The sequence below is a fragment of the Lycium ferocissimum genome, chromosome 7, assembly GCF_029784015.1.
Source record: "Lycium ferocissimum isolate CSIRO_LF1 chromosome 7, AGI_CSIRO_Lferr_CH_V1, whole genome shotgun sequence".
Classification (NCBI taxonomy): domain Eukaryota; kingdom Viridiplantae; phylum Streptophyta; class Magnoliopsida; order Solanales; family Solanaceae; genus Lycium; species Lycium ferocissimum.
This window is the reverse complement of record NC_081348.1, coordinates 46597854-46621391: the sequence shown is the minus strand read 5'-3', so window position 1 is coordinate 46621391 and position 23538 is coordinate 46597854. Positions and strand designations below refer to the sequence as shown.

At 31.9% G+C, this 23538-nt stretch overlaps 2 protein-coding genes across 2 annotated transcripts; both read right to left on the bottom strand.

Moving 5' to 3' along the window:
• Positions 1-362: 362 nt before the first annotated feature.
• On the bottom strand, positions 363-6729 carry LOC132065398 (uncharacterized). Its single transcript, XM_059458787.1, has 9 exons — positions 6320-6729; positions 5231-5420; positions 4980-5113; positions 4777-4889; positions 3339-3579; positions 2276-2431; positions 1545-1624; positions 1378-1427; positions 363-674 (listed from the first exon to the last, which is right to left on the bottom strand). The coding sequence occupies exons 1-9, from the start codon at positions 6719-6721 to the stop codon at positions 526-528; spliced, it is 1515 nt and encodes a 504-aa protein (XP_059314770.1). The 5' UTR covers positions 6722-6729; the 3' UTR covers positions 363-525.
• A 12866-nt stretch (positions 6730-19595) lies between these two features.
• On the bottom strand, positions 19596-23126 carry LOC132065393 (flavonoid 3',5'-hydroxylase 2). Its single transcript, XM_059458784.1, has 3 exons — positions 22757-23126; positions 21330-21907; positions 19596-20492 (listed from the first exon to the last, which is right to left on the bottom strand). Exons 1-3 carry the CDS (start codon positions 23067-23069, stop codon positions 19857-19859), a joined length of 1527 nt encoding a protein of 508 aa, XP_059314767.1. The 5' UTR covers positions 23070-23126; the 3' UTR covers positions 19596-19856.
• Between the last annotated feature and the right edge of the window lie 412 nt (positions 23127-23538).

Here is a 23538-nt window from a genome sequence, read left to right as displayed (position 1 = left end):
TTATGGAGTTCGCCTTAGAGAAGGAAAAAGAAGACGACACGATTTCAATAAAATGATGGGCCAATTTTTTCCGGAGAGAGTTAAACTCTACTATAATTAAGAGAGAATAGAGCTAATAAGGGTTAATTTGGGTTTGGGTCGGGTCGAGTCTTACTGCCATGTGGACTAAGAAAAAAAAAGTCCATGTGGACTAAATTAAATGCCCGTCATATTTTATTGGCCAAATATTAAGTGGGTGACTTTTGATGTGATATAGGAAAAGTTGGGTTTATTGTTATAAAAAAAAAAAAATGACTTTGGGTGATAATTACCCATAGTTGGGTGACCTTCTATGTTACTATCTCAATATTTTCACAAAGATGAAAACAATTGTTGCAATCAACATTTTTTCACATTTTATGGTATTGCTAAAATACTAATTGCGAGATTCTTCTCTTCTGCTTCAAAGATGTAATTTTCATCATTAATATATACTCCAGTCATTACGAGCAACTTCTTTATTCCTCCTTTTTTCTTTCTTTATGTTCAGGGCTTTTTTCCATGCTTAAGGGCGTGGAGGTCAGCATGGTACTTTGTTATCCATCCTTCAATGATTTCAACCTCAGTGTTCCTTTGCATGATTAACCATTCTGGATCAGTTGGCTTTGCAGAAAGAATGTCTAGACAATGGGAACCTACAAAAAGAAGAAAAAAAAATAAGAAGAAATTAGAGTCAACATATATCTGCACGAAAATAAAGCTCTTTTGGTTTTCCGCTAGGTGTTCGGTATTCATTTGGGGCCTTGATTAATCTGTATTGATTCACTCCTTATTCGCACATTAAAAGGGGAAACGCTTGGGTAAAGTTCACAAGTAGCCACTTTTCAACCCCTATAACTGAAAATTAGTCATTTTGAATTTCTACTGTGAAGTTTTTGAAACTCCATGACAGTGGAAGCTTTTAAAAGAGGGGCGAGAAGTGGCCGGCATTGTTTCTATATCAGAATTAGTAGTTGTCTCTTATTAAGGGTGGAAGGGTTCTATCCATTTCATCACAACCCTACATCGTTTACACGAGAAAAAAGTTAGTTCAATTGTCTGACATTTTACGTATAAATTTATCCTCTATCGGTATGATTTTTATGGGAAATAGCAATTTAATTACCGTTTTTATCAGGTCATTAATTAATATTTATCAGAAAAAAATTATGATTATCTTATAAGTAGTCTGATTAAGTACATATCCTTTTCACATACATATTGAACTAAAAATGACAACTCATAATTGTAAAATTCATTATTGATGTTGATTGCCTTTACTAACATTTCCTATTCTACCAAACAACAACATGAGTTCCTTTATTACTACATTTGTTTGGAAAGTAAATAATGGCATACCGTTACGCGTGTGGACAGCTCGTAGACTATGAGATATGTGTTTCAAAACCCTAAAACAGAAAGAAAAAAAAAACACAAAAAAAGATTAATTCAAGAAATAAAACGTGAAGCATGTCAGGTGTCACCAATGGAAAAAGGAAAAAACTTTGGAAAAGAAAATCACCTACCCTGCACTACTATAAGGATCTCTTAGCCCATTAGAGAAGATGATGTTGCTAGCAAACTTACGAAGAATTAATTTTATGTCCTGCAAATTGACTCATGTAAGTTCACATATCAAGAAAAAGCAACATGAAAAGACATACATAGTGATGAAAGGTTGTAATTATCACTAAAGATTGGGATTAGGTGATAAGGATCCTTTATTTATAACTAGAGGTCTTGGGTCGAGCGTTGAGAATAGAGTTGCGCCTTTGATAGGAAACATTTTAACCTCAAAGTGAAATTGTCTGGCAATGTTTGCTCGGACTCACCAAAAATATTGTCGCGCTCGTGTTTAGATCCTTCAAAAATAAAATATTACTTTCGGAGGATCCGACACGCACCCGACAACCTTTTGAAGAAGTCCGAGCTACATAGCTTCCTGGAAATGAACCCGCATTAATCGAATCCCAAAAAGAGTATTGAAGTTACTTAAGAAAAACAAGTTTCGGATGAACTTTTTTTGAAAAATATCCGTCGAAGATATGGAATTAGCTACCGACGAGTCAATTTCTGATGGACCTTCCTCGAAAATTTCCGTCAGAAAGTCTCTTAGCTTGTATTTAGTACTGTGTATATATATATACACGTGGTTGTGCGTGTGTCAGTGCGTATACCGGATGAGAAATAAGAAAATAAAAATATTGTAATTATGGCAATAAATTAAAGTGAATTGAAGTATGAAAAAGGAGTATACATGTCCTCCATAATAAGTTGTGATCCAATGTGGACGAGGTGAGACACCATACGTGCTCTTGCAATCGTTTATGAAGTCATCCAAACTAAAAGGAGCAGAAAAGAACATTGTGTCATTTTTGCCACGCCCTATAGGCATCACCATCTCACTGCATGTCTGCAAAATAATTAAACAAGTTATTGATAATTATATTTACTTCAAAATATCTATAAAATTATTTAATAAAACGAAAATTTCAATTTGTGTAAAAAAATATATGCAATCAGTTCAGTTTTTATTGTATAATAATATTTGGTGTTCAGGCCAGCTTGTTCGTGTCTCGGCTATTCCATTGCATATCTACTACTTCGCCATCAATGCAATAACAGATAACTTTGTCCACCAAGGCGTAGGGGGTGAAGACATAAACTAGTGTTCTTTGTATCTACTAGAGTTTAAGCCCTGTCTCCAAGGTTTACACCTATTTCGATGACCACTCTATGCACACCCTTAGCTGCCCGCAATCAGGTGTTTGGACCTCCCCCGGTATAGTTGTCGGGTAACTTCGCCCACTAAGATTTTGGACGGATGAGAAAAAATTATCTAGTTTTTATTTTTTTTATTTTTTTAATTTGCCGTGATTTGAACCTTGGTCTTCAAGGTCTGCAGCCACTTCATTGACCACTAAGTCACATCCCGGCCAGCAGAGGCTGATCTAAGATTTGAACTTTGAGTTTAAATTTGTGATTCTACCACTTTCATCAAATTTACTAGGTTCAAAATCTAGTTTCCATACATATTTAAGACTTTTCTAACACATATATATAGCCTAAGCCAAAATGTAAAAGTTCAGATGAACCCATAGGTAAATACATTGAATATGCCCCTGCGCTCACAATCAAACGATCACTTATATATAAGGTAATCACAAGTAAATCGATCTCTATAAACATTGATGATTTATAACGTGATAAAAATAATACCAAACCTATTATAACCTGATGTAGTGTAAATTATATCTTTGTCTATTGTCACTGCATATAATTTAAATTCTTGAATAAATTAGTGTTTAATTATTACTTACTTGCCATTCCCATCCCAAGCTTGTTTCATCAGTGATGGGATTTGTCTTGTAACATGACAAATTTCCTTCATATGCAACAATTCCGGCATGAATACGATCAAGAACTTTACTTCCTTTTGGTGCGCCATCAATTCCTCCACAAATTACTGTCACTGGGTAACTTGGTGGCGTATTATACTGAGCAACTTCTGCATATGTTGTATCTAAATAATCCTTCAACTCAAATGAATCATTCAAGTGCCTGAAATTCCAAGAAATCAAGATTAATAGATAAATACTGAATATAAATATAGAAATAAAAAGGAGAAAGGAGACAGAGTTTAAGTCATATACATCGTCACAAGATAAATACTTATCTACAGGATATTTATACTAAATTAACAAATATAAGATGTGTCTTTTATACATATATTTATCACTTAATCATGGTTAAGTAGCCTGTATTTTCACATTAATTTTTAACTTGTAAAGTTAACTTCATTAGTTTGGTGTGAACACCAGGTGGAGTAAATTTTTACCTCATCAATGCAAAAGAAAAAATGCACTATCAGAATCCCAAAAGTATATCTACATTAGTGCTACAACAGATAAAAGTGGTTTGATGGTGTAAAAATTTCTTGGCGGTATTATCTACAGATAAGTTTTCTTAAAATGTGGAATTCATAATGTTGAAAATAAGATAGATTACTTGCTATAATAGATAAAAGTGACCGGATGGCCTAAAAATTTCTTACGCTGACGGTGTATATAAGTTAAATTAAATGAGAGTTATATTATATAACTTCAATTAAGTTATAAATGATTGTACTACTTGTTACAACAAATAAAAGATAGTATAAAAGTTTCTTAGATTGTAAGTCACTCGAAGTATATCTACAAGTAATAGCCAGTTTGCCCAAGCTTATTTTTCCCTCAAAAGTACTTATTTTTTCAATAAGTGCTTATTTTAAAAAAAGTGAGGTGTTTGGTCAAGCTTTTGAGAGAAAATAAGTGTTTTTGAAAATCTTTTCGTTTTCAAAAAAAAAAAAAATTTTAAAAAACACTTTTTTTTGAAAAGTACTTTTGAGAAAAATACACTTAGAAGCACTTTTAAAAAGCTTGGCCAAACACTAATTGCTGCTCAAAAGTACTTTTTAAATTAATTGGCCAAACACAAACTGCATTTAGCCAAAAGTACTTTGAAAAAAAGTACTTTTTAAAATAAGTTATTTTTATAAGCTTGACCAAACAGGCTATAAATCTCTTAAAATGAAGAATATCTACATAAAAATCTTCTTAATATATGAGATTTATATAATCTTAGAAATAAGATAGTTTACCTACCAAAAAGATAAGGATTATTTAAAGATGTAAAAATTTCTTACACGTCCAATGTAAATACTGTAACTTAAATTCTTTTAGAAATATATAAAAGAGAAAGAAAAACACTACCACTTACTTGCAAGTCTTGAATTTCCGAGTGAGATAGGAGAGTCCATTTTTTCTAGAAGCAATCTTGTCAATTATTGACCATGATTTGCGTATAGTTCGGTAACAACTCTTACTCGCTTGCTGAAATAATTACAGAATTTAGCTTGTTAGTTATAACAAAGTAGAAAATAAAATATACTATAAAACAATAAAGAAAAAAAAAATTCTTACTTTAAAATCCTGAGACACAATCGAATAATATCCATTTTGTGGAGTGATATTATCAAAATAAAGAATAGGAGCTGATGAAGCTAAAGCACCAAGAGCTATATGAGGATACTTCATTCGAAACCACGAAGCAAGCACTACAAAAAATGAAAAAAACATTAAAAAATAGAGAAAGAATTATAATAAAATTCAAACTTTAAATTAGCTAAAAAGACTAAAAGAAGGAAATTAAGAAGGGATTTTTTTTTTCTTACTTCCTCCATAGGATCCTCCAATGACAATAATTGGAGAATTTTGTGCTGAGTATTTTTCTTTAATATGTAACAAAATTTCTGCATAATCTGCTATAGCTTGTTCTGAATTGAAATAACCTCTAGTATCTTTATCTTTTAGTGCTTCTTCCATTGTCCTCCCAAATGGTCTTGATTTTCCATAATACCTATGCTGAAAATAGAATGTAAAAATAAAATAAAAAAATTAACCAAATGAAACTCTAAAGCATAAAAAATAAAAAATAAATTGATCCGATCGACTAATCGGAATTCGTGATGTGTCTGGCCCACTAAGGGAAAGCTTTAGTGTCAGAGGTAGACTGATAAGAGTCATAATATAAAGAAGTAAACGTATAAAGAAATCAAGAGGATTTAACGTGACATATAGTATATACAATGACATAGTCTAAAATTCACCACTGAAATTCGAAATATTAAAAAAAAGCACATGAAGAAGCCAAGAAAATTCAATATATGCTATGTATACATAAAAATTATAATTTCGATCTTGTATATAAAGTGCAATTTTCCAGCAAAACCTTTCATTTACGGCTTTACCACCCTAGTTCTGCCCCTGATCAGTGTATATCTATTTAAAAAAAAATTACATATCTATACCAGGGGCAGAGCTAGAGGGACAGAAGGTATTTTTTTTTTTTTTTTTACGTAATATATATAGTAGATGTTGAACCCTTTGGTGAAAATTCTGCGTTCGTCATTGATCTACACAGTATAATTTTTCAACAAAAAAAAAATGTTAATTTGACATCCATGCATTGAACAAGGATGACTCCACTCTCATTAGGAGTTTTTCCTTCTTAGAACTCTGACAAATATAAGAGTTTAGTTACCATTCACCATAACAAAACATGAAAACAAAATAAAATAGGATAACTATAATCTAGTCATAAATTTGTAATCTTGGAGGAGTTAATGTTAACCATGTTTCTTCATGTACTCATTGTTAGTTCCTTAATAAATAAGGTCGACCCCCCATCACCACACTGGGTGAATGGTGATAATTAAAAAAAAAAAAATTGATATACTTGATGGAATTAATGAATTAATTACCTCCATGTAAACAAGGAGAGCCTTAAAATTTGGGGCAAAATCAGTGAGAAATCCAACACCAAGAATATCATTATCAATGGGAGATTCAGCACCAAGATAGGCAAAAATTGGAGTGCTCGAATTAGAACCACCCCAATAATTGGAATTAATTATGTACCTTTGCTTAAAAGTTGAATAACTTTTTGGTCCATAATTAAAGTGATCAAGTGTTTGTTTATAATAATAAGTTTCAAATTCTTTTGGAAGATTTGAAGAAGAAGAAAGGGTGTTAGAATTTTGAAGTTTGTTTTCAAGAAGTGGTGTGAGTCTTGGGATTTTATGGGGTTTTGAAGAAATTGAGGTTTTGGTGAAGATGAATAAGAGAAGCAAAAGAAGCCAATGGAATAAGAAAAGTCTATTCATTTTCGTTGGAAAAATTAAAGACTTTGGTAGAATGTTGTTTGTTAGTGATTCTATCACTGTGGATATATTTATAAGTGTTTCACTCTACCACGTGGGCATGATTCTATGGTTTATCTAACAAAAAAAATTATTATTTTCTTATTTGTTGTCCGGTACTCGTTTTGAAATCCCAATCCAGATTCATGCGGCCTAAGGTCCATTAAAAGGGAAAGTTCCCTCTATTAAGATTTTATCATTTTTCTAGGTTCGAACTTGAGACATATAATTTTGAAATAAAATTCACAAATAACCATTTTCAATCCCTATAATTGAGAAATATTTATTATTATGGAGTTTGACTCTACTATCATGTTGAAGTGTAAACATCTCATCTCAAATTTTAAGATGTTAGAGAGCATACTTTTATTGAATTAATTATATCTCCAATTACAATCTCTTGCACTTTACGTCCATATTTCTATAATTCAACTAGACGGCTTACGCTTATTTTCTAACGCATCTATGTAGTTGTGTTTGGATAGTGATTATATATATATATATATATATATATATATATATATATGTTCAAAATACGATTAATATAACATTGTAGTTTGTTCCGTATGTTTGCTAAATACAAAATCGGTAAATTTATTAATATTTTTTAAAAGAGAAGACTTGTTTAAAAAAACTATTTTTCTCTCTTTGAGATAAAACAATAACAATATTTAAGCGTCGGATACTTTCAATTTTAATTCGATTAATTTAAAGGTGTAAAATACTTATTATTTTTTATCAAATTTTGATTTGGATAATTCTAATTCAAATTATTAAATTAATTTTACATGTTTAAAACGAAACAAAGTAGAAATTGATTTTCTATTTAAACGAAGAAATACTATTTTTTAATTTTTGGTAAATATTCTCGGTTTAGCTCATTACTTGTCATGTTGTCTTTAGCATGGTTTTATAAGAAAACGCCGATTAGAATTATAATTTGACAAGTTACCTTATTCATTATTTGATCTCCATTTGATATATTTTTTTTTACGACATTAATCTCTTTTCACATTTATTAGAGTAAGAATAAAAATAAAAAAGTAATTAAATTCTATCTTATTTTAAAATATAAATATTTTAAGTATATTTATTTTAGTAAACATAACAAATAAATGACATGGCGAAATAGGAAAAAAAAATTGTATGGTTTGACTACTTAACCTTTTGAAGAAAAGCAATTTCATTTCCTCCCACTAATGGATTGATACGCACGTGGCAATGAATCCATCATTATTGACTTAATGAGATACTTTGAAAATTATATGAATATTGTTTGATTTTTTAATATGGGGTGCACTTTTTTTTTTGGACATTATTAATTTGCACTATTTTTATGCATATATATATATATATATATTATGTTCAAAACACGATTAATATAACATTGTAGTTTGTGCTCCGTATCTAAAACTTTATTATATTAGTGTTTACTACGAATACAAAGTCTGCACTTTTTTTTTTAACATTATATTTTTTTTTAATATAGGGTTCACTTTTTTTTTATATTGCTTGATTTTGTTAATATGGGGTCCACTTTTTTTTTCCCATGAGTTCGGAGATGGTGAGTTCCACTTTTTTTTTTTTTTTTGTATTGCTCGGTGTTATTTAGTATGGGGCCCACACCCTTTTTTTTTTAAGGGACAACGGACGACGAAGCATGGGTTTATGGTTTTTTTTTTTTTTTTATATTTTTATTTTTTATATTGCTTGGTGTTGTTTAGTATGGGGCCCACCCTTTGGACATTATTAGTTTGACTATTTTTATGCATATAATATATATATATATATATATATATATATATATATATATATATATATATATATATTCAAAACACGATTAATATAACATTGTAGTTTGTCCGTATCTAAAACTTTATTATATTAGTGTTTGCTACGAATACAAAGTTTACACATTTCTTTTTTACAATATGGGATTCACTTTTTTTTTTCCGTGAGTTTGGAGATGGTGAGTTCCACTTTTTTTACTTCTTTTTTTTTTTTTTTTTTAATATTGGTTGGTGTTTTTTTTTTTTAATATTGGTTGGTGTTAATATGGGGACCACACTTTTTTTTTTTTTTTTGCTATATATATATAAAACACGATTAATATAATATCATTGTAGTTTGTCTTTCCGTATCTAAAGTTTATTATATTAGTGTTTGCGAATACAAAGTTTACACTTTTTCTTTTACAATATGGGATTCACTTTTTTTTTTTATATTCTTGATTTTGTTAATACGGGATCCAAAGATGATGAGTTCTTTTTTTACATTTTTTTTTTAATATTTGTTGGTGTTAATATGGGGACCACACTTTTTTTTTTTTTTTTTTTTTTTTTTTTTTATTGACAAGCATGGGTTTTAACCCATGCTTCTATATAGTAGTAATTTATTAATATTTTTTTTAGACGTTGTTATTTAGGCAAAGTGAGATATTAGCCAAATTGACAAGTTTTATGTATAAAATGCCGCTATTAACCGGTTTGGCTTCCAAATATTTAGCAATTAACAACCTATAAATAGGTCCTTAATTAGATCAAAAACACATTCAAATCGTCTATAGCTTTCACAAATAATGTACAGTATACCATTAGCTACTACTACATATTCTCAAATCTCAATGGCCTCGAAACTAGTTTTGTTGATTGCATCCTAAAGATAATACTCCTCCGATTCATAATAAGTGTTCACTTAGTTTTTTTATTTTAGTTTAAATTAAGTGTTCACTTACATAATCAAGAAGAAGTTAATTATTTTATTCCAGATTTAGCCCTTTTAGATAAGGGAGTCTTTTAAGTAATTAAGAAACTATATAATTAGGTACTAGTATTTAATTAAGGATAGTTTAATCAAAATATCTATTTTTAATTTGCATTGGAGTTAGTATATATTTTCTTAAGGGGTGTGCTAAAGATAAGTTGACACTTATTTTGAACAGAAGAATTATAGTAAGTATATATAAGATAGATTTATTTAATTTTCTAATATTATATATTTTTATTTTTTTTAAATAGAGGAAGAGTTTTAGTGATAGCATAACTTCTGGTTAAGTGCATTCTAAAAATAAAAAAGATTCCTCTTTTGCTAAAAAGTGACTTCAAATCATGAATCTTGTTGTGACCTTTTATGACCACTATTCCAGTTTCGTTGAAAATAGACATAGAAAGCTAAGAGACTTTTATGAAACTTTATCATTACCATAACTGACAACTGACTGGTTGTTACAATAATTTGGCTTTACTAGACACAATTAACACGACACTGCAATTTTGGAAGAAAAACAAAAGGTTGCAAGAAAAACAAAAGGTTTTTTCTTATAAAGTAGCTAGGAAAAATATTATCCAGACGAATGAATAGATTGATCTTGAAATAACAAAGCTCGTATTTTATCTTTGTTATCTTTTCTTAATAATGAAAAATAATTTAAAAGAATCGAGTCAATTGCCGGAACTATTAATTTTCTAAAGCTTGAAATAAATAGATTACTTCTTCTTCTGCGTTCCACGTAAAAATTTGCTATCACAACTATGAACAGGTTATAAGAATTTAGAATTCTAATCATCACTTTATTTAGTAGAATAAAGGGTGGTCAAGTGTACGAATACTTGAATAGAATATTATTAAGAGATTCATTCAATAGCCAGTGATATGTAAAGTAACATGTTAATATAAGTGGATGTCAACCAAATGCATGCCGCCCATCATGACTCACTTGGAAGACTAAGTGAAGTATGCCTTTTTCAACTTCAGGTGCTTCATATATAAAATCGACACACACATGCTGCTATACATAGTTTATAACTGTGTATATGTAATTTCTATCATAATATGAATGCCACATGAAAACTCAACTCTGTTGTTGACTATGTGGACATGAGTTTATTCCAAATTCCTCCAATTACGGGATATGTACTAATAAAGATCATGCAACCTACTTTGCCTTTAGCTCTTCAACTCTCTCTCTTGTCCTCCGTTTACACGGATATTGTAATTTTTTTTTCACATTACCAAGTTAGTAATATTAGTAATTTAGAAAATAGAACAATTAAGTAAGAGTAACATTTTTAGTAAGTTAAATGATTGCACCGATATACATATAGTATAAAAAGTTTTTTAAAGTTATCAATGGATGTAAGATCATAAATCAATAACCTTAAAATTTATGTTTGTTATTTAAGAGCCATTTGAGAAAGTACTTCCAATGAACAAAAGCTCTAAACTCAACCTACATTACGTTCTACTATCTGCACGAAGTATTAATACTAAATCTGTGCAGATCAGCAAATGAGTTTGAAATCCAGCTTTTTAAGTCGTTTAATTAGTTGCCCATACCAATCTGTTCCCAACGTGGACATGCATTAAAAGATCCCTAAAATGATGATAATATTTCAATTAAAAACTCTATACTTGCTTCCTTTCTCTCCCTCTGATATATATATTCATCCTCTATTAATTTCTTCAATAATGAGAAAGTACTTACATATTTAATTAGTACTCTACATTTAAATTGATCTTGCACGGGTATATACTAATAAATTACTCTGACGAAGTCCTGCTATACAATAATTGTATTAATTAAGAAGAAATACTAAACAGAATTTCAAAATTAAAAAGAATCCTGATCTGGCATTCTCTAATGATGAGGGACAACCAAAGTACAATCTCACTCATGTGCTTTAACGCTACTCTTAATTCCGAATTATCCCTCACAGAGTACCTATTGTCATTAAGTAGTGTGGAAGGATTAGAGGATAAGTATTAAGGATATCATTCTTTTTTTTCTTTTCGCTACAAAAGATAAAGTTACACCCAGGGACGACACCTTTATTGAAATTAATTTGTCTCTTTTAAGTCTAGTGCAAAATAGTTCAATACAAAAGGGGATAGGGTATCAAAAACAAAATTTCTTCTTCTCCACTAACGTGCATTATGCTCATGTTACCAAGTTCATCGTTCTACTTCATGGAAGTTTGGTAGTGATCGAGATTTTGGGGAGAGAACTCAGTTTGTCCGAAATTGAAATTATCTGTGTATTGAATCAATTAGCTAAAACAGCTACTATGTACAAGATACTTAAAGCAACTAACCGACTAACTAATATCTCATAAAACTAATCAATACATAACATTACACCTCTAACTTTCAGTATATACAAACTGGCCCCTCTAACTACTTTATACTTCAACAAAGTGCTCGTCTAGTATATAAGTTAATAAATAGTGTAGTAGGAATCTTCTATACAATATATACCACACAACTTCGGAAAAGTTAATTGTCAAAGGATGTGTTTGGTATGAAGGAAAATGTTCTCTCGAAAAATAAATAATTTTCTTATTTACTTTTTAATTATTCGGTAAGTAAATAAAAAATAATATTGTCCTAATAGTATTTAAATATAATCTAGGCAAGCAACTACGTGTGTGAACGGTGGGAGAGGGGTGGGAGAGGAGTGGGTGAGGTGGGGGGTGTTAGGGGGTCGGGGCTCGAGGGTGTTAGGGGTTAAGATATTAATTAATCTAATAGTATATCTTCTATGTCCTCACTCCAGAGGCATCCTCTCTTTCAACAGAATTACAGACATGTTAAGCTCTGATAATTAAGGTTCGTCATTTTGTATTGAATTAAACCACATGCTCCATAACAAAATATTAGAACGAGATTATATTATGATCGGTGGTGGTGATATGGCTAATATAGATGGTTATGGGTGCTGACTGACAATAGTAATTAGTGATGGTAATGGTTAATGACAATAATTAATTTATATATTGAATGAAGGTGATAACTAATGATAATAGTAATTGATAGTGGTGATTGACGATATATATCATTGGTAGATGGTAGTGATTTTTTTGGTCATAATAATGTTTAACAACTTCCTAAGTAATGATATATCTTCTTCAATATATCAAAGCATCTCCCAAAATTCCAATTGAGGTCATATCATTCATTTGGACCAAAAGAAAGCGCGTTATAGATATATGTGATGTGATTGTCCACATAAAAAATAACAAAAGTTGGAATTGATCGTCTAACATGGCACTATACACATATTAACAAATTTCAAACATGCATAGAGGACCCCTAATTTAAATTCATCTTCGTGGAAGTCACTGTTGCTTTAGAATCACAACTAATAAGTATTGACGGATTCAGAATTCAAATAGTATATGTTCTAAGATATGTATTTAATGTATTTAATCCTATCTAAATTTATATTTCACATATACACATAATTGCGGACAAAAAAAATAGTACGTGTTTTGCCGAATCCATGACTTCTATATTAGATCCACCCATGCTGATAAGAGGCCTTTGATTTCTTTGTAGAGTTGGGCTATATAGAGGTAGAGGCGGACTCTGAATTTAAAGTTTATGGATTCATACAATGCCCTCAAGTTAATATGTTATCATAACTGAATCCACAACCTAATATTTATAGATATCGTGAATCTTTTAATACATATAAAATATGACCAGATAAAATTTACCAAATTCACATGAACTCGTAAATTATATTAATATATTGTAGATTCACCTCTGCATAGAGGCACAAAGAATTAGTGTTTGATCATTATGAATCGACTCATAAACACGTTCGTTTGTTTATAGAGGTAGAGGCACAAAAACTATTTTTTTGGATAAAAGTTTGCAGAATGTGGCTTGTTTGGTTGAGTTTTTCAAAATTTTGACTGGAAGGGACTGTGCAGAAAATATTTATTTGGAATATTCACAACAAATATGACAAGGCAAATATTTTTTGTTAGCTAGTTGTATAGGTAGTCTAACTTTTGCGAGGGATGGAATGTATTTGTTCTAGCTTCACCTCCCTCTTTTGAAGGATAAAAGTTTTATCCTTGTGTTGTAATCAGAGGTTAAGGCCAAGACCTCTTCTTGCGTACTTTCTTTCTGATTTATAACACCCAGACGACCTGGAAAATTTCAATTAAAAAAAAAAAAGGATATTCACAACAACAAAAAATACTCGCAGATTTTAATCCAAAAAGTAAAACTATCGGAACCCGTTGGTTTTGCACAACCGCTTCCTCAAAGTTATTCTCCTGTCACGCCCTGAGCAATGGCCTGGGCGTAACACCGCACTCGGTGCCTGTCTGCATGTGATCGGACGAACTAACTGGCTGGCTGGATCAACATGTGGTATACTGATATCTAAGTATGATAAACACATGCTAATCGAGTGAGAAATAACTGACTGAAATATATCTGTGCGGAAGAAATACTAAAAGTCTGCAATACTGAATAAGTAGTAGCCAAAAGGGCTAACTCAATATTCCAACAAAATACTGAAATATCTGACTGGCTGTAATCAATGAAGCCTCTACTGAAATAAGGAAATACCGACCGACTACTCGGGACATGAGCCCCCCGCATACCTAATACCGAAATACGTACGCTAACGATCGAATATAAAGATAAAGGTAGGGCCTCGGAGAACTCGAGGCTCACCACCGACTAGGCGAATCTGAAAGCCTCCTAGCGAGCTGTGTCTGCACCTTGTATATCGTTATCTGCATCATGAGATGTAGGCCCTGAGCAAATGTGACGTCGGACACCGGAATTGTCTGGTATGTAAAGCAAATCGAATGAAATAATAAACAACCGAAACGGAATCGAAATGCTTGATAATCGGAGAACGAATGAAGTAAAGATATGGATACTCCCGTCCCGAATAATGAATAACACATTTATTTGTCTGTGACCTTAGGTCCATAATAATAATATGCGTATGCAAAATCTGTGGCGTGATGCCTAAGTATACGTATTCATAATCTGTGACCTTAGGTCCATATCTGTGGGCCTGATGCCCTAATACAGGTCTTCAATAACAAGCGTTGAGATTGATATATAACTGATAACATGATGCGATTCTGATTATGAAGATAAAGCGTGTAATCGTTCATAATAATTCTAAGTATTCATAATGAGACTCATGAGATACAATTCACAAGTCTATATTGATTACGTACTGAGTTCATGATATTCAAATTAATCACCATGAACCAATTCTGAACTATAATGCCTAAAAGATAACAGTTCTACAACTATTCAAGAAACTAGGGCTAAACTGTATTCTGAGTCAATTTACTGATAAGTATGAAGAATAAGGCGTAGGGAGAATCATGAACATTCCCTAACGTAGATAGTTAGCCTCACATACCTTATTTGCTTCACAATCCTCAATCCAAAAGTCTGAATTCTGAGAAGAACCTAAAAGCCTGTGTCTCAAACCTTATCTGTGGGTTTTCATGAAAACCCTAGGTTAAGAACAATGAATTCTATCTTAGATTATCTAAATACATGATAGAATTTGATTGGAATGTGTAGAACTTGCTTACCTTAGAGTTCTAGGGGTTGGAGAGGAGAAATAAGTCTTGCTAGGGTTTTAGGAACTGGTAAAAATAAAATTAGAACTGAAACCAGGTATTTATAGGTTCTAGTGCGGGCTGAGAAATACGGACCAAAATACGGTTCGTATTCTGAATTACGGTCCATAAACCTGGACCGTAATTAAGCATGTTCAACGGACAGAAACACTGTACAACTCCTTACCGAATACGACCATCAAATACGATCCGTATCTCAAAATTCGGTCTGTATTTAACTATAAAATTTCCTGAGCCAATTGCACAGTGATTTAGATGCCAAGTTACGATTTGGAATACGGGCCGTATACTGAAATACGGTCTGTATTCTGAGGCATAAATCCCCATCTGACAACTGAAGAGAAATTTCCAATTCCCACATTCTTTATCTGGTTATCTAAGTCTAGAGTCATGGTCAAAACTTAAGTTAAAGGTCTGAGGTGTTACATCTCCAAAAAAGTCTTTTTTTTTAAAAAAAAAAAAAAATCCAATAACATTTGTTCTTGAATACTCTTATTATCTATTTGTCAGTTGTCACCAAGAAAAAAAAGGTAATTAAAATTTTCAATCATTTGACAGAATATTCAATATTGTCTCAGTCATGCCTAAAAAATGGTCCCTAAGCTTATCAAAGTTTTTCAAGCAATCATTTCAAAAAGAATTATCCACACTCAATATTTACACCAAATTATATTAATATACGATAGTTTAGTAATAGATTAAAGTGAAAGTATATAGTAATTAACCTTAGCGAAGTAATATAAAACTACAAATATAATGCATTTGTAGGTTTTTTATAGGCATTGGATGCCAATAATAATTATTCTTTTAGGTGTCATGAACCATGACATAAGCAATTACGACACAAGAAATGAGAATTGGAAATAAAGTTATGGTTTGAGAATGAAGTACAATTTGCCTAATTGTGGCAAGGACCATAATGTATGTATCAAATTAATCTAGATCTAGCTAAGTATAATTCAAGAATCATGACTCTTTTCCATTTCCCCCAATTATTGCTCTTTGTGATAACACCAAAAATTAACATATAATTTTTTATCAAATAACTAATTCAATCTAGTGGAATGCCTAACGACGTCGATCAACCACTTATTTAAGTAACAAATTTTAAAAACTTTACGATAACGGTCCCTATAGAACTCCTGATCTAAAAGGAAATATCTATGAAAAAGACTCACTTGAAAGGAGCGGCAGATGCACGTAATTCAATATATGCGAGATGCACGCTCATAAGGCCCGACACCTTTCCAAAGATTGAACTATCTTTCTAACAAGTAATTCAATATCGATTAAAAAAATGGCCAAACCCATTGAGATGCACGCTCATCATTTAGACCTTCGATTCCTTTTTCCACTTAGACACTTTTTGCCCTTTCCACCAACAAGAGAATTACGCATCGTTAATTTTTAATGAACTATCTTTCTACAAATTAGTGAATTTACAATTAAAATGAGTAATTTAATTGAGTTGGTAGCCTTTAATTGGCCACTTAATTCAAAAATTGTTGGTTTTGCTCATACCAAAAAAGTGTCTAAGTGAATAGGAATGACGAAGTATCCATAAATGGAAATTTGTCGATGGCGTAAGTTCCATAGTATCCATAAATGGAAATTTGGCGTAAGATAGACTTAAACTTGTGAATAAGATAGGAGATGAGTTCAAATGGACTAAATGTAGAACAATTAGACTCAAGAAAGGATACAAATCAACAATTCATATATAATTAGTCTATATACTAAGATTATCATAGATTATAAATATGTATATTCCACTAGTGCAAACACATTATATTTCCCATGTCATACTCAGAATATAGGGCCAAAAAACATCTCACATAGCTCGATTAATTAAATGTCATAGCTCGATAAATTAAATGTCTAATCATTTTTATGTTATGCATCAACACATCATCATACAAAATAATGTAACTTATTTGGTAGATTCATTTCTCAACCACCTTCTTCGTTCAGGTAGGAAAAATGAACAGTTAATAGTTGATGTGTGTTTTGATAAATAGTTGGTGATAGTTCAGGTAGGAAACTCACACATCTGATAGTTCAGGTAGCAAACTCACGAAAAAGTGATAGTTCAGGTGTGTTTTGGGCCATTAACTTTTTTTTTAATGCTAAAATAAACTGTAATATCTTACATTTATTCATTCTTGTTGTTTTCCTCTAATTTTATGTTTGGATGTGTTTGTGTAAGGTGTGATGCTTAAGGAGCATGGAGAGCTAGCTCAACTCAAAAAGTGTTACTTCATCTAAGTGGGCTTGAGAATTGATGTTAATTTTTTGGGCCATAATAACAAGGGAAAAGGATATAAATGGCCGCTGGGCCATAAATAATCCACGCGCTGGCCCATCTATTTCCAAACCCAAAAATTAGCCCATAAACTATTTCTATCCGCTAGCCAAAATCTGTAGCAAGTCTTTAGTCGCCACAAAAGATTTAAAAAGTCGCCACTGAAAGCCCAGGCGCTTTAAAAAAAACAGACTTTTTGTGGCGACTAAAAGTCGCCACTACTGAGGGCCTTCTGAAAAAATCGGCTTTTTTAGTGGCAATTTAAAAAGTCGCCACTGAAGGTTAAACATCCCAAAACATGTATAATATGTGTATATTTAAGAAATATCCCAAAAACCTCTGAGGCAATTTTTATATATACTATGTATCATTTGTGTATAAAAATATGTATCAGTACTTATCTCTAATGTATAGAAATTGTATAAAATATGAATCACTAAGGTATGTATTATTTTTGTATATAATATGTATCATTTGTGTATATAATGTGTATTATAGAATAGAAAATTGTATCGTTTTTGTATATAATATGTATCATTTTTGTATAGAAAGTGTACATATAATTCCAACATGTATATATAAACTGTATCAGTCTTGTATAGAAAGTGTATCATACGTATAAAAAATGTATCATAGAAACCGTAGCATTGTGGTACATAATATGTATCACTATTGTATATGTAAAAAAAATATCATATCATTATTGTATAATATGTGTATAATAAATGTATAATTAACGTATAATTAATGTATAATAAATGTATGATTAATTCCAACATATGTATATAAACTGTATCATTCTTGTATATAAAGTGTATATATAATTCCAACATATGTATATAAAAATGTATCATTCTTGTATATACTTGCTAAATATACACATATTACATATATTACACATATTTTGAGATATTTCTTACTAAATATACACATATTATACATGTTTTGGAATACTTAACATTTAGTGGCGACTTTTTTAATTGCCACTAAAAAGCTGATTTTTAAAGTGTGTTCCTTAGTGGCGACGTTTTTAAGTCGCCACAAAAGTCTTTTTTATTATTTTTAAAAGTGCACCGGGTGTTGGGCCGCCGGTCTTGGCATTATTTTGGGCCGGCCACCATTTTTTGGCATTAATTTAGGCGAAAATGGACTCTGGTGGGATTAAGCCCAAAACAAGGTAGTCAAATGTGGGATTTGTTTGGCTGAGTGGACACATAATGTCCTTTTCCCTAATAACAAAGGTGAGCTAGAATATGTGGCCCAATGTTATTGAAAATGGGCTTGCGAATTAAGGTCACCCAAGGTGGGGCAATTTGCAGGACTGTCCTTCGCTGGGGGTGGTCTTTAATTTTTGTCCCTCAAATCAGTTGTCTTTAGTTTTTGCTCTTCGCTAAAAGCCTCTTGGTTCCAGGTTCGAACCTCGCTCAGTCAAAAATTTTAAAAAAAATCTCAAGGCATAAATTGGGATTCGCAAGGCATAAGTTGGGTTTCAAACTCTGCCTTAAGGCAAAAAAAAAAAAAAAAAATTACTGGAATTTTGCAAACCTCTGCCTTAAGGCCTAATTTTGGGTAAAACTTTGCCTTAGCCTTGCGAATCTCTACTTCTAGCTTGTGATTTTTTTTTCTTTTTCTCACTGAGCCTGGGTTCGAACCCAGGACATCTGGGTGTTAAGCGAAGGGTAAATATTAAAGACCACCAATTTGAGGGACAAAAATTAAAGACCACCCCAAAAGAGGGACAATCCGCGCAAAAAAATGCTTCACATGTACCCTACACGTTTATCCACTTCAGTACAATTTCAAACACTATATATCTAAAATTGTTACGAAATTGATAGACTTATAACTTTTTACTACACTGCAAGTATGACTTAAATAGTGATCCTGAAACAAATATTCGTGCACTTCGCCTTCTTTTCCTTGCATGACGGTTGTTGACCCTAGTGGTAAATTTAATGCTATTACAAGGCTTGTTAACTTTGTTCAAATCATGTGACATTTTTAACACGCTACTTGAATTAACATGCAAGCCTGCTATCCTCCTTTTATTAATTCTTAAAAATCTTCTGAATATTATGAAATAGATCAAAGGTCTAAGGCAAGGAATTCCAATAAAAGAACAAAAAGATAAAATAAAAATTCCAATCTTTTTATTCTTTTCTTGTCTAGCATGGACAAACAAAGTACCAAACTATATGACAAAACAATTAAATCCAACAAATAATACTAAGACAATTTTCCACAAGCACAAGAATTAATTATAATTAGAAGAAGCCAAACAAATTACAAGACAAATTACCCCTTCAAAATATAGAATTATCAATATCTATATATAGCCAAATCGACTCCCAAATTTTCGTTATTATGCAAATTGAAACCAAATAAGGTTTTAATTTGCATAATAAACATCCAAAGGTAGCCTTGGAGTAACCATAGCTTCAAGAGGGACAGCTTTTTGCAAAGCCAATCCAAAAGATTCCTCCATATTAATCTCAATAACATCATTTGGTAATTTCCAATCAAATGAATGAACCAAAGTTCCCAATATGTACTCCACCATCACTATTCCCATTCTTGTCCCCGCACAAATCCTTCGTCCTGCACCAAATGGAATTAACTCAAAATCATTGCCCCGCGGATCAATCTTCGCATTTTTTCCGCTCATGAACCTCTCAGGATCGAACTCGAGCGGATTTTCCCACACGTCGGGGTCTCGTCCTATCGCCCATATGTTGACGCTGAGCCTAGTATTTTTTGGTATGTAATAACCATCGACTACACACGGCTCGTTTGATACCCTAGGGAGATTTAATGGTGTTGAAGGGTGTTTTCGGAATGTTTCTTTGCAAATTGCACGAAAATAAGGGAGATTTGGGATGTCAGATTCAATCAAACGTCTATTTTTCCCAATGACTTGGTCCATTTCTTGTTGTGCTTTTTTGAGAATGTTGGGATTTTTCATCATTTCTGCAAGTGCCCATTCTATTGCACTAGATGAAGTGTCCGTACCAGCAGTGAATAAATTCTGCAACAAAATTTTGACAAAGAAAAATACATCAGAAAATTAATGAGAGAAAAAAGAAAGTAGTGGTTAATATATATAGAACATTTCCATTTATGGCAATGTTGCCGATCTACAAATAAAAAATAAGAATTAGCTACAAAATTTGTCGTTAATATGTCGCTAAATAGACCATGACTAACATTATTGATAATTCATCGCTAATGTTTCGCTAAATCGGATTAGCAACAAAATTTTGTTGTTTAATGACAAAAGTTGTCCATCTAATTTTTTTTTTTTTTTGGGTAGTGAATGAAGTTGTGCAAAAGAGAACTCTTTAAAAAATATTGTCGGGTACATGCCAAATCCATTTAAAATAGCATATTTTTAAAGAATCCGATACAAGTACGATATCATTTTGGTAGAGTGAGCAACATAGGAAAAACTACTGAAAAAATCATTCACTTAATGAGAGAGGGTACTGTTACGTGGCCTAGCATTAAAACACACCCTTGGTTTAAAGTTATCTTTCCTTTGTTTTATCCCAAAGTTTGAAGGAATATTCTTTGACCGTGAAAAAATGAGACTGGCCTGGTTATAGAAGAAAAAAAGTAATTACTCCATAACATAATATATGCAAGAATTTAAGTTTATAACTCATACACTAAAATGTCAAGACTTCTAAACTATACATGCAATTTAATCGGCATACTATTATCCTATTTTTTAGGTTATCACATATCGATAATTCTTTTCAAGAGTCCGAGTTATCACATATCAATGATTCTTTTTAAGAGTTCAAGTAACACACCTTTCAAGTAAATAAATGACATAAGTTACTACTATTTAGACGATACATACCAGCAAAACTGCTTTGATATTGGTTGTGCTGAGCCTTTCTCCTTCAGAATTATCTCTATTTTCCATAACAACATCAAGAAAATCAGGCTTCCCTTCACGTTCATAGCTAGTTGCTTTGTGTTCATCAAACATCTTAGTCAATAAATCATCAAACTTTTTGTGCAAACGTTTCATCCCTCTTTCAATTCCTTGTAAATCCATCCAAGCTAATTTAGGAATAAAATCACCAATGTTAAAATACCCCGCTACAGTCATTAATTCCACCACCATATCCTTAAATTCGTTGACCTCAGCCCCCTTTTGGTCCACGAACACTCTCTTGCTTAATATTACTTGTCCGATCATGTTTGCCATCGCGAACGTCAGCATATCCGCCACCACCACCCGCTCGCCCTCCCGGCTCGCGTCGAACATCGATTTTAGCATGTGACCTAGCTCATTGACACGGATATTTGCCCAATCTTCCAAGGCTTTTCCACCTAGCATGTGCAAGTTGCTCAATTTCCTTAGCAACTTCCAACGGGGTCCATAATGTGCAAAAACCATGTCTTGGGCGTTATAGGCCAAGTGTGTCGCACCTATTTTAGAGGATTAACAAGTATAATAGATTAATTGTTACAAGATTCTAAAAGAACTTTTTCTTTAATTCACATGATATCAAATACAATAACAATAACATACCCAACGTAATTCCATAAGTGGAGTTTGAGGAGGGTAAAATGTACGCATATCTTACCCATAACTTTGTTGGATAGAGAGACTATTTGATAGACCCTCGACTCAAGATTTTTTTTTGTTTTAGAACTTGATACCAAATGATACATAAAAGGGAGTATTTATATCTGCAAAAGTAATTAATTTCTAAACTTAACTCAAGATAAGACTTATCACCTAGGAAGTACAAAAGAAAATTCTAGAACATCGGTGGATCCATGATTTAAGTATGATACATTCAATGACTTCTAAAGTTCGTATTTTTAAACTTATGGATTCCGATCTAATACCTGTTGAAATCATAGTGCTTTTTCATATATAAAAGTTATGTATAAATATATATTGAGTTCAGATGAACTCATTGTGTGTCCAAGAGTTGCATCCTCCATTATTCTAAACATGGCCGGGATAAAGAGGAGCTGGGTGCACGAGGATATCGCGTTCGATAGGATCCGGAAAAAGGCCAACACCCAAAAGGGTGTGACGTAAGCTGCCTATCCTAATGTAAGTATCAGTAGTTGATTCACGACTCGCATCCTTAACTTATAGGTCACTTAGAGAGATAATTTTTCCGTTATTCTAAAATATAGATAATATCCCAAAACTTCATCAACAAAGGTTTTATCTAGAAGAACAAAAGTATCACAAGCCATATGAATTCATTTAATTTACTCTACTACATATAATAATTTAGAAAATTCAAAATTAACTACCTGCATTGGGTGGACGATTGGAAAAATTGATATCAAGTGTTTTCAAGAATGCTTTAGCAGCACTAGGGGTAGAAGCAACAGCCATACCACATGTTCCAACTTTGAGATACATAACAGGTCCATATTTTTTGGCCATTTTTGCAAGTGACACATGTGGCATAGCACCTAAAAGTGGAAGTGCTCCGATTACCGGCCACCCCATGGGACCTGGCGGGAGTCGCCGCCTCCGGCTAGTGGTTATTTTTGTAATAAAAATATGTGCTATAATAAATATTATAGCTGCTATACTCAGCTCAATAGCAAGTAGCACCATGATTGTTAAAAATAAGATGAAGCTTATAATGATATATCGTTTATACTATTAATTCCCAAGCTCACAATTTGTGTCTATATATAATGAAGTACTAGAAGTACGGTTACTGAGAAGTCGTAATAGAATATTTTATTTTTGGTTTGGCAGGTTTTGTAAGAGTGTCACGTTGATTGTTTTACATCTGCCATTCAAACATTTAATTCAATTCCATGTACACCCCTAATTTATTATTGGCATGTTGAACTTGCACATATACCCCTTATTTTGCAAAGTATTTGTGTTATATGCACCGACAATATAATAACATTTTTATACGATCGTGTAATTTAGTATGTTATAACATTGTGATTATATATACCGTTCATGAACTTTAAAATAACACTATTAACACTGAATGCATACACATTTAAAATTATCATGTCAATCAAGCTTTTCAAATATCTTTAATTTTCCTTCGCAACAATGATGA